At 41.8% G+C, this 12,471-nt stretch overlaps 1 protein-coding gene across 1 annotated transcript in view; it reads right to left on the bottom strand.

Moving 5' to 3' along the window:
- The window catches only part of RNF150 (ring finger protein 150), an 85,927-nt gene that overhangs the window by 13,388 nt on the left and 60,068 nt on the right, over window positions 1-12,471 (bottom strand). Inside the window, exons 3-6 of the mRNA XM_028744366.2 lie at window positions 9,655-9,726; window positions 9,045-9,127; window positions 7,757-7,853; window positions 6,485-6,695 (exon numbers count right to left, since the gene is read on the bottom strand). Of these exons, the coding sequence (XP_028600199.2) occupies window positions 6,485-6,695; window positions 7,757-7,853; window positions 9,045-9,127; window positions 9,655-9,726 (463 nt within the window). The remainder of the gene's footprint in view (window positions 1-6,484; window positions 6,696-7,756; window positions 7,854-9,044; window positions 9,128-9,654; window positions 9,727-12,471) is intronic.

Consider the following 12,471-nt stretch of genomic DNA (forward strand, 5'->3'; position numbering starts at 1 on the left):
TTAGCAAGACGGCTGCCGTGAAGAAGCAGCTTTTAGAATAAATTCATTTTAGAAATTGATTTTGAATGCATTTTACACTGAACAGCTGCTGAGTAGCTTTCATTGTGTGCATTCCAGGCAGCCCCAGGCCTGTAAATAACCCATTGCTACAGTCAGGCCCTGAATAATTTCTTCTTTCCCTTGTAACAGAAAATGGCTTGTTTCGAATGCAATTCTTCCTCATTCTTAAGACGTTCAGAGCAGCATATGCTTCCCTAGGCAAGGAGCCAGTGACTGTTAAACCTGCTGCAGTGGAAGGTCTCTATCAAAAAATGAAGTAAAGAAATGAATGCCTAGAGGGGGTCATGGACTGCACTGAAAAGACGGGTATGAAAAAAGTAATGGACATAATCGTAACAGCACTGTGCATGTGACAGGGTATGTGTGTGTGTGTGTTGGAAGTATGTGCTTATGCACAATAGTATATAATCATTAATCAGAAGTATCATCTATCATCAGAGAGAGAGAGAGAGAGAGAGAGAGAGAGAGAGAGAAAGAAAGAAAGAAAGAAAGAAAGAAAGAAGCAGATGTGCTCATGCTTTAGAATCTTCAGGGTAAAGGTCCTAAGAGAACTCTCTAAAACAGGGAGATGAATCTGTGGTCCATCAGCCACGTGACCCAGTTCCCTCTGGGAATTTAACTGTACAGACAATTCCTAGATGTAAGACAAAAAAAAAGGGGGGGGGGATGGAGCTAGACTTATAGAGCAATCAAACCATGATTAATCAGAAGTCAGTCCTATTGAATTAAATGGGGTTGACTCCCACTTAAACAGGGTTGGGGTTGCAGCCTTCATCACCTTTAGAACAAACTTCTTGGAACTGACAAGGGTGCTGCTCATAATCTCCAGTTAAGCTACTGAACACCCTGGCCATTGGATGTGTACCATCAACAATTGCAGTTCTTAGTCATACTGCATGCCATCAGTAGCTGCGCCAAATCTGGCTTCACCCTGTAAATATTTGTATATTTGGAATATTTATTGGGATTTTTCATGTGACCAAAAAGCTCTCACATAACTTATTTCAGTACAGCTATGGGAATATACAGAACCAAGTTAATAGAATGCCTTTGCTCTAAGTGCATTCAGCTAGACTTTTAATCTATCTTTGCCATCCTGAAGTTCCATGAGCATTATTGGAACACAGCAGCAAGAAAGGTTTGCCTATTATTCTCTCTGTTGAAAAAAGAAGCCAATTAACTACTTTTCAGTTATTTGGGAAACTGCAAAGTACCACTTGGGCACCTAAAAGCACAGGTACTGTTTATGCATCATTTGTTTAAATCTATCAGGTTTATACATTGCTGTTAAATCACCCTGCTGTTGTTTTAAAATATTTCTTTTCACAGTGAAATTTTCATTGTGGTTTGACAAATATAATATCAGAATTTTTAGGCTATTATAATAAGTAGACTTTGGAAAATGAAAATACACTCCAAAGTATATTCCAGAGTACACTTTGGAAGAAGTTGATGGGACTTATGTCTTGAGTTACCATGCTCAGGTTGGATTTTTAGAACTGCAACAACCATGCGTTAGATTTATACAGTATAAAAACATAAAAATACATAACATAACCTCCCAATAAAGATTCTTCTTGCTTTAAAATTGTTTCCTTATTGTTATGTATATTCAATTATTTGATGCATCTTTTGATACTGTCCCCTGCTTTGGGATTTATTTTAATTAAGACTTCGTTATAAGTACCCTAGATATAGAAGATAGATGGATGGATGGATAGATAGATAGATAGATAGATAGATAGATAGATAGATAGATAGATATAGATAGATGATAGATAGATAGATTAGATAGATATAGATAAATAATACTATTTCGCATAAAAATAAATACAGCAACTTTCTATCTGGCTAGAAGCAGGGGATTTGCACATTGGGCTGATCCTCACTAATGAGATATTGCTTATCTGTCACATTTTACATGAATATTAATTTAAAAGGAAATAATTTATACCAATAAAAGCCCAAATCTTTCTGCTACCAAACAGAAGACTGGAGGTGGAAGCGACTTTGCAACTCTAATAGACAAAGTGTGGTTTGTGACTGTCCTTCTTCTGCACGTCAGATTCCTCCAGGGGTTAGACCCTTGCAATGGGCAAACTTTCTCCACCCTGGGGGCACCTCATCTATCTTGGTGCTCAATCTCAGTCAACTCAGCTCTGTCAAGTAACTCTGCATGTTGTTCTGTTGCTTGAGGTGTGACTGGGCAGGCCTCGAGTTGCTGCACCTTCACTTCCAGCAAGACAACCACTTTGCACTTGCTACAAGTGCACTGGTGCTTGTTCTCTGGCAGAATGACAAACATGGCACAGGCGTTACAGGTCACTGCAGCAGCTCCCTCGCCCTCCATGTCTCTGGTCCTATACACACCAAGAGAAACCTGGGCCTCCCCTGCTAAAAGCCCTTGCAAACCCCCCTGTTTGCGAGGTGTGTTTGCGAGCTCTGATTGTGAGCTCCGAGGATCTGCAGTGAGCTAAGTTTGACTGCTGCTGGTTGCTAACTTCGTCATGTGCTATTAATCATGTGAACAGCTGAGACAGCAGGGGGTCAAAAACTCCAAAGCTGGATTTCATTAGCAGGATGCCCTTGAAAAAGCCAACTCACAACAGCCACACACCTATACTGTTTCTGTAAAGGCCTTGAGTCTTATGAAGAACTTGATCCACAAAACACATAAACTGGAGTAGTCAGACTTGCGTCTAGGAAACTAAACAGTTTCGCTTGAGTCATTTAACTAATCCATTTAACTAATCCACCTAGACTGGGTGAGCTTCTTGAGAAATATGCATTGGCATCTACATTCCTAGGGTCTCCGTGTGACTGAATGATATTGAACCAATGACAACGCTAGCAGAAATAGAAAGTGTATGAACTCCTGAGGTGACATTTTAGAAGAGCAACGACCTATGCTGAACTCTGAGTAACATAATAGGGGAATGGCACGTAAGAACTTAAAACGCTCGTTGGAAGTCACACGGTATTTCCAGTGTGCAACTTTGGAAGCCATTAACTTTAACTGAGGGATGGAGAACCGGATCTGGCCTACTGGCCAGATCTACTCATCTACACACTCTCCTGAAGGCCAAGTTTGACAGGTGGGTAGGCATATCCAATTGCTTCGCTGCTGGCTTCACCACAGCAGGGCTGCAGAGAGAACAGGAACAGCAGATTCCTTGGGATTTGCACTTCCTTCCCAGGTCTTCCCAAACAGATCTTTTGGGGAATTGTCTCAGCCAGAAGATGTAAACATAAAAATATGTCACTTTTCAAAATTTATATTGTGAGCACCACCTCTGTCATATGTCATCCCACCAGCGGTGGAGCATATGCCCACACTGCCCAGGGCGGGCACACTCCTGAGGGGCACACAGTGTGGATGGTGTCCTCCCAGATGCAGGATAGCCACTCAGGTGCATGGAGCGGTGTGCAGCCATGCAGCTGGGACCAGAGCGAGCTGCTGATGGCAGACATTCATGCACCACCCACCTGCGACTCCCAAGCCTCCCCCAAGCTGTCAAAACGAGGGGGGGGGTGCTGTTGGCAAAACGACACAGCTCCCCCCTTCCCTTGACAGCTCAGGGTAGGCTTGGGAGTCACGGGTGGGTGGCACGTCAAATGTCACCCCCCTCAGCAAAGTCACCTGGGGCGGTCCACCCCCACTGCCCCCCTTCCTCCGCCCCTGCATCTCACTGTAACCAATATCCCACTCCCTCTTTGTCATGTCTGGAGAGGAGGAGTTTGGAGGAGTTTGGATTTGATATCCCTCTTTATCACTACCCTAAGGAGTCTCAAAGCGGCTAACAATCTCCTTTCCCTTCCTCCCCCACAACAAACACTATGTGAGGTGAGTGAGGCTGAGAGACTTCAGAGAAGTGTGACTGGCCCAGAGTCACCCAGCAGCTGCATGTGGAGGAGCGGGGAAGCGAACCCGGTTCCCCAGATTACGAGTCTACCACTCTTAACCACTACACCACACTGTCTGCTCTTCAGCTGCCTTGAGAGTGGACGTATTTTAAAGGTGCCCCTGAATGCCTGACAATAGGATATATGCTCAGATTCCTGTGTGCTTCCAGATGGAGGTTTACTGGGAAATCAGTATTAGTCTCCCACACAAGGCTTTTGCGCTGTCCACTCCATGTTGCCATCATCAAAATGTCAGGCCATGTTTTAAAAAACATTGAATCCAGATTTCCTCTTACAGTGGGAAATACGTTAAAGTAAACTTTTCCCATCTATTATAAATTTGCAGTCATCACTGGCACGGAAGCTTGATAGCGCATTTGTTCAGGTAGGCAGCTTGTCATACATGTGGCAATGTTTCTGTGAGCGGCCTCTCTCGCTACACCCACATTTCCATTTGCACAAACTAACTGTTTGGTTTCCCGCAGCTCAAAGGATATTTAAAAAATAAAAAATAAAAAATTGGAGGTTGCCCACCTGTCTCCACCAAAAGGGTAAGCCTTCATTTTGCCCTGATAACTGGGGGCTGGTAGAAATTTGCTCTTCCTCCAAAGTTCCCAAACTTCCTGCATGCATGGGAAGAGGTAGCAGAGAGCAGGGAAGCTGTGACTGAGAGGAGGGGCCAGAAAAAGGCAGCACGGAAACGCACTCACTGTTGTGAATGAGGCAAAGAGGAATTATCTATGAAAGATCTAAGACCAAAAAATGAAGCGTGTGGACAATCATGTGCCAAATGTGTAAAATCCCCAGATAGGCAAGGCGGTGAAATGAGGATACAGAGGACCCAACAGTGCATAAACATCTGTGTGGTTTTTATTTTATTTTTTGCAGGGTTGTGCTGAGCCTAATTTATGCCATATTCACACAGAGTCCTCAGGCAGCCTTGCTTTTAAGTTTTCTCACCAGGGCTACTCCACCGGGGCTACCTCTACTTCCATAGTCTCAAAGCACTTGATGACGGATAGGAAAAAAACAAAAACTCAGCCTGCAAACTCTAATTGGCTTAACCAGTAGATTTATCAACTGAAGGCTAATTTTAATCAAACACGGCAGATTTTCATTGGTGGGGCCACAAATTCTGGGGAAACTTCTTGTTTCTATAGGTCATACTGATTCTGTTATGCTATTGAAATGTAGAATGTTTTCCCCTCCCTTATCCCTAGTAAATATTAGGTTTTGTTTATTAAATTGTTAATAAAAATAACTTGGATTCGCTTTAATATCCCAGATTGACAGCACTAACTGAAACAGTACTTTGGGTAGCTATGAAGATATTTTCCTCAGAGCTAATGCAGAGAGAAGACTTTCCCCCATATGTTGCAACATGCTCTCTTTCCCACAGCTCCCATTTTACAGTAAATTCTAGATGTATGCCCTGGTTAGTTCATATCTGTGAGTCAGTCAGCCAGCTTCCTGTTTTGAAGTCACAAAACATGTGATTTTATTTTTTAAAGAAAAGAAAAAAAGAAAGCAGAAAAAATATGATTATTAAAAAACACACCCAAAAAGTGTAGCAGGAAACTCAATGTGTATAGCTAACAGATGCTGTAATCCTAATCCCAGCTACCTAGGTATAAAACCCATTGTAATTGATATGAGTTTAAAGCTCCTTTTGAACTTTAGAAATGCATGTGGGAGGAAACCAATGGGAGAGTAATGTCCCTGCTAGAACTGCATTTTTAAAATTGTCAAATCTGGAAGCCGCTCAAGTATGCTGTGGTAGCAAATGCAAGATACTGCAATGCCTGCTAAAACTGAGGCCAGCTACTGTGGTCTGACACAATCCAAACATGTTGTGTCCCCTTGTGGCTTATGAAGAGTAAATGTATAGCTGGACTAGAAGATCACCTTTCTGCAGAACTGAACCCTAACAGAAAGGCAAATATAACCTGTGCTTACACTCTTGCGAGCCACAGACATATTTGCTTTAGGTTACATAGAGCCATCCTGCAATTCAAGGATTGGAGAGTGACAACTTGTTTGCCAGAAGAGGCCCACTCAGGACTCAAGCTTACCTTTAAAGTCTTCTGATAATAAATGAATTACACCAGACTGGCACATGAGATCTCTGCATATTCGCAGTTAGAACTATGATCGCACTGCATATTCACAAGTGGATATTTTTGTCTTAACACTACAAAACCCTCTTCCAATACCTTCTTTCATTATGTGGCTGTGCCTGCTTGCACCTTCAGTGCAATTTTTGTTTTCACTGCAGCCAATCTGAGATCATGGTGAACATCGCGATTCCATGTAACCCATCAGATTTGGTTTGGAATGGATTACAGAATGCATTTGGGATGTCTACTGGAATTTCAAATGGGAAATCCAGTTCCGCTGAAGTATCTTCAGTGTGAAACTGGACTTACCCATATCCCTGTTGAAAATACTACAGAATAGTCACCAGCGATTTTATGAATCACATTTGAAACATTCACTCTAAGCAAATGAGTGGAGAACTTACTGCTTGTGTTGAGGTTATTTTCCCCAGTCTGTGGAAGAGGGTCTGCACCCTGGATGACTTGTAGTACTCCAACTGTCCGGACAGGAGGATCCAGTGCTACAGAGCTTTCATTCACAGTTATATCGCTTGCTCCTGTAATCTGATTAGTTGGTGGCCCTCCTATAGAAGCTTCAAAATCTGGAGGTATGTCATCTACACAATCTGCATTGGGCTAATGAAAACAAGAAAGAAGAGTCTAATGGAAATGGGGAGAGAGATTCTGAAAGGAAATATTTGTCTCTGGATTACAGGAAGGAATAGTTCATTTAGTTCTATAGTTCATTGTAGTTCCAAATATTACCTTGTCATGGATTTCAAAACATGCATTTTGGCTTCTCTTTACAGGATGGTCTCTATTAGTTTGCAAATTCTTCTGAAAGCAAATGGTCATTTAGAGACTATCCATACCTAGATTGTTATGTTAGATATTTGTTGATGGCACCAAAACACCAACGCCTGTAACAGCATAAGCCTAACCATGTCTACTCAGAAGTAAGTGCCAGTGAATTCAATGATGCTTAATGCAAGGTAACTGGGGTTATGGCTGCAGCCTAAATCAGTAATCTTATCTTGGACATATCCTCACAGAAATGGTTTATCCAAATTGGAGGCATACGGCATCATGTGCCTTTTTTTCAGAACTGATGCATGCTTGGTATATGGAGTTAATACTTAATTTAGACGTTTTCTTCGTAACCCTTCAGGTGTCTTAATGGATGATATCTACTAGAAGCTTTGCTAATTTATGGGGTTATTGCTGGGATCCCCATTGTGGCACTGGGGGGTGCCATGCTACCCTCAGACACACTCTGTTCCTCACAATTTTCACTTAATTTTTTGCTTAAAAATGTGTGGGTATTCTTTGATTTTGGGGGTGTTTTGTTGTAGGGGTTGTCAGTTTTGGGGAGGGTTGCTTACTTTGTTGCCTTGTGTTTTGTTTTATGGGTTGTGTGTTTATCCGATCTGGGAAGTTTTGAGCTTCAGGTTTTTTCCATACATTAAATATTATGGTTCATGCTGAAAATGTCACTTGGGGTGTGTGTGTGGGGGGGGGTTGTGTAATTTATATTGTCTTATTAGCATTGGTGAGGAAATGGCTTTAGGAGACCCAAAATCTTCAGGATAGAAATATAATGCTCACTAGGATGACACTTGCTTATTCATTTTTTTTAAAAGTGGGATTAGGATTAATGAAAATACCATGTTCCGTGTTCTACCACATTACATGCTTACCGGAATCCCTAGTGCTTTTAAGATGTTCATTTTACACATAGGGCAGGTGCGATGGTCTAGTAGCCATGGATCTACACAAGATTTGTGAAAGAGGTGCCTACAAAGGGAGAAAAATGAATAAAGTCTATACAAGATACAATTTCTCAAAGTAGCAGTTGATACCATCTGTTTTGAAAAAGCCCAGAAGTGTCTTGCAGCGTAAGGACTATACAGCTGAAGATATATCTGTGTGGAAAATACTTTTGTCAAGAAAAACCTGATGAAAGAAGACCTGTACTGAAAAACAGAAGTGCTTTGTAGTTAATAAATTGCAGTGGATGGAACCTAGCTTGTAACTTCAAATGTAAAATTAGCAGAAAAAAGCTCCCTAAATAAAAACTTCAGAAGATGAAATAAAATGGAAGCAATTTTCCATATTAAAAACCAGACCCTAAGAAACATTTATCTGCTGACAGCAGATTTATCATGCTTGGTACTGTGAAAAGTAGCATAAATAAGAAAAAAAACTATTTATTGTGTTTCACCTCTGTATTCATGACTGGAGAGACTGCAAAACGCAAGATCTGCAACTGCAGAAAGAGAACTGACAGCATACAATTTGATCTGTGAACATAGCACCTATCAACTTGCGTAGGATGAGAATTGGAGTAATGGGCATTGATTCCCTAACAGGCTTGCTTCTTTGCTTGGAAAAAGATGCATGCAGTCTGTCACTTCTATTTATTTACTGGTTTCGGTTTACTTCCCTCCCCCCACCCCACCCCCACTGATCATAAAAGGAACATATTACATTAGATTGGGTCCAAAGGTTCTATTCCCCTGACAAAGGAAGACTCTTTCCATCAGAGCAAAGCAACCTTTGGATCTAAATCATATGTTCCAAAATTGGATTTTTCATGTGGGCTTTCCAAAAATACTAGCAGCATGTGCACTGAGGTAGCTGAAAAGGGGGCATGTATATGACACCACTGCTATATACCGTATATGATATATCTAAGAAAAACTGCAGTTAAATTGCTTCTACTTTAAGGTGATCCAGTAAGTTAAAAAAATCCCAATCAGATAAATTTCCGGCATCCAAATTTCAAACACCAATGCTGTTTCTGTAGGTCCCCCGCGCAAGCTACTGTTATTGTTTAAGCTTTAATTGAGGTTTTTTGGGGGGTGTTTAAAGCATATTGCACTGTTAGCAAATGACAAGGACATATTATTGGCCTGTGAAGAACACCACAAAAATCAATTACTTTATTAATTGTATCGCTCTAATTGGATGGTTATATCAACTCACCGGCAGGGCAAGATCCTGACAACGTCGTTCGGTTTGTAACCCTCAATACACACTGCACAGTTATCGAAATCGGGTTCAGTTTCCTACAGAAACATTGAGGTTGACATTTTCAATGAAAAGCATGGCAGACTGAAATACACTGACATTTAATAACATCCCCAAGTCCTTCCAGGTTCTGAGAATTTGGTTTAGTCCAACTGGTTACAGTGTCCATTTGAAAAGGGATCCCTGTAATTCAGGAATGGAGAACCTGTGGCACTCCAAACTCTCACCAACCCCAGCCAGCCATGGTTAATGGTCAGAAATGACAGGAGCTGGAGTCAAGCAATATTTGGAGGGAACCATGTTGGTACCACTGCTGAAGCACATAACAGAGGCCAGTTTCAACCCTTCCTCCACATGGGGAGTCAATGTAGCAGGTTGCTGCAGGTATGAGCAACCAGTGTGTCTTCCATACAGCACTCTGCTCAGTCCTCACCAGGCCCTTTTGTGGAAGAAAGTAACCCACACAAAGGTTTCCGGTTTATTTTATTGCCCACGGCACAATGCCTAACTGCATTGCCCACCCCCACCCTGCTTGGTTAAAACGAAGACTTAAGGAAAAAATTACCTTATCTCCTTTCCTTATCGTTCTGACCTGCAGTTTGCTGATTGCTTTCTTTGCAGCATCTCCGAGACGGCGCTAAAAATGTAATATATCACTCTTTACTAAAGAGCACACCTTCACACAGACGTTCTTGCATGGCTCTGTAATAGTTTGATGGTCCAAGATCATTTTAAATGAAACAGAGAAGAGCTACGTAAACGCAATATTGGTTTCAAAGAGGTCACTAATACGGGGAGTAATTGGTATAGACAAAACACCAGGTGCAGGATGGATTAAAAGGTATCTAATTATCTCACATTGTTATAGATGTTCGATCTGTTGGAACAGGAACCAATGACAGAAGAATCAGGTGTAGCTGATTTTTGCTGATCCCCTGCTACATATTTCATACTACATAATATTCCAGAGAGCCCGGCAACCTTTGGGAGCAGGGTATTTTTTAAAAAAGGTGGGAAGGGCTTAGGTGGATAGGAGGGATCTACAAAAAACAGGTGTCCTGACTTGTGCAAGTAGAAGCACTTTTTTTGACAATTCAGGGCAAACAAAAATGGTTCTTCACACAAAACACAGTTAAAGTACATCCCACAAGATCTAGCAATGGTCACCAACTAAGATAGCAGTAGGCCTCTGAATACCAGTTGTTGGAATCACAAACATGCTCAATGAATGAGTGCTCTTGCAAGAACAGAGTTATATTATGGGTGGTATCAGAGCAGGTCCATTATTGTCTGTGTGTTGCTTACAGCACAATCCTAAACAGGCTGATTTAGAAGTAATTCCTACTGAATTCAGTTGGGCTTGCAAGACAAAAGCAAGTACTTCTTCATACAGTGCACAGAATTTGCTCCCAAAAGAGGCAACAATGACCACCAACTTGTATGGCTTTAAATGCAGATTAGTCAGATTCCTGGAGGATAAAGCCATCAATGGCTACTATCCCTAATGGTTATGTTCCACCACCACTGTGAGAGGCAGCAATGCTTCTGAATGCCAGTTGCTGGAAACCACAGGAGGAGATGGTGGTGCTGTTGTGCTCATCTTCCTGACTTCCCATGGGCATCAAGATGGCCACTGAGAAAATATTGCTGGGTTAAGATGGGCCTTTGGCCTGATCCAGCAGGTCTTGCAACCTGGAGGCCAAATAAAGAGGCAGGCACAGAGGCTGGGTTGAACTAAAACCATTAAATTTGAGATTAAAACCCATAAAACTGCTGCAGAGGGAAACACTATCAGTGTGGGATCAAACCTGAAACTGAAGCAAATTGCAATCTCTAGGGCAACCAAACCCAGGAACTAGAGGCACAGCTGTCCAGTCTTCATCCCTTTCCCAGGCCACACCATGAAGGTGAACAGGAAGGTCTACGCAAAAGAAGTTGCAGGATGTTGTGCAAAGGCCTTGCCATTATGTTGCAAGAGGTATATCCCTGGCAGAATCCCAGACTGCATTCCTTGGCCAAATACCTGAAAATGTTCCATACTCTGCAACATTTGAAAATGCATTTCCCCACTACATTTTATTGCTAAATGAATACTTTTCTAAGCGAAGAAAAATGACTTTGGCACTTTAGCACTTCATCCACTTTCTCCCAACCTAAGTACATACTGACTTCACACCATCCCTGCATGAGTGAAGCCATCTGCCTGGAGAATTAGGGTAAAAAATTATTCCACATATTTTTTGCATCTGAAAGTCTGGAATGTGAATCATTCTTCACCCATCTGTTTCCATTTGCTTTTTTGTTTGTTTGTTTTTCCAAGGCACCATTCCAGTTTTCAGAAAGGAGAAGCAAAGATTTGGAAAGGGGGGAAGCGGTAAGAAATGTAGATTAAGTTTCCAAAAAAAGCAGTTTATTTTAAGAGCTGTCGCTGCAGTTATTTCTTTTTTAAAACCATGTAATGGACTATAATAAGGCTATCAACTTAGGCCAAACTTCTAGTTGGCTGCTCACCCCTACCCCCCTTTTTGTTTAAGCAATTATCAAATACAGAGTCACTCTACTTCATTGTTGGAGCCACTCCGTGTAAAGAAGACAGTGAGCTGATAAAAATATATAGGAGCTCCTGAAGAATCCTGTCATGTGATCCAACACACATGTGGGACACTTCCTCTTCCAAATGGCTCCACTGAGTTTCTTGCATTTACTATATCTCTGTGTACTGGATATATATTGGATGTTAACGTTGCTCTGTTCACAGAAGGACCTTCAGTTCATGGTTAAAAAAAAACCCCTCGTTATGTTTTTGTAGATAAATGTCATTATGTTTTTTAATTTCTTGATCTTTTTTCCCTGCTAATTAAATCATGTTATATATTTTCGGTTTAATTGCCCTTATTATGTTAGTGCAATATATGGGGTTTAACATCTTGGGGCCACGCTGATGGGCCTAACACCTCCCAAAGGTCTCCTACTTGGGTGGGAAGGCTGTAGTGCTGGGGGCAGCCTTCATGCCCTGGAAACGCTTTCTGCTTCTGCTCATCATGGAAGAAAGGCACCTTCCACCCTGTATTGAGCAGGAGAGAAGCCATGCAGCGTGGAGAAGGCTGCCATCACCTCTCCCTGGGACGCACAGCTTTGCTTCTGTTGCACAATATGGAGGCAAAACAGTCCATACTAAGCAGGGAAAGAGAAAGATGTGATTCCAACTGCACATTGGGAGTCTATGTTTTATAATGTCACCAGAGTTGTTTACCTACCCAAGAGGCCCTGGTCAAATGCTGATGACATCCTTACTGAGGGGTGTATGTGGTGGTCGTATTCCACTATGTAGTGCTGAGTCAGGGCAATCCAGAGTCCTCTTTAGTAGCACTATTTAGTCGGC

The sequence above is a fragment of the Podarcis muralis genome, chromosome 9 (assembly GCF_964188315.1).
Source record: "Podarcis muralis chromosome 9, rPodMur119.hap1.1, whole genome shotgun sequence".
Lineage (NCBI taxonomy): Eukaryota > Metazoa > Chordata > Lepidosauria > Squamata > Lacertidae > Podarcis > Podarcis muralis.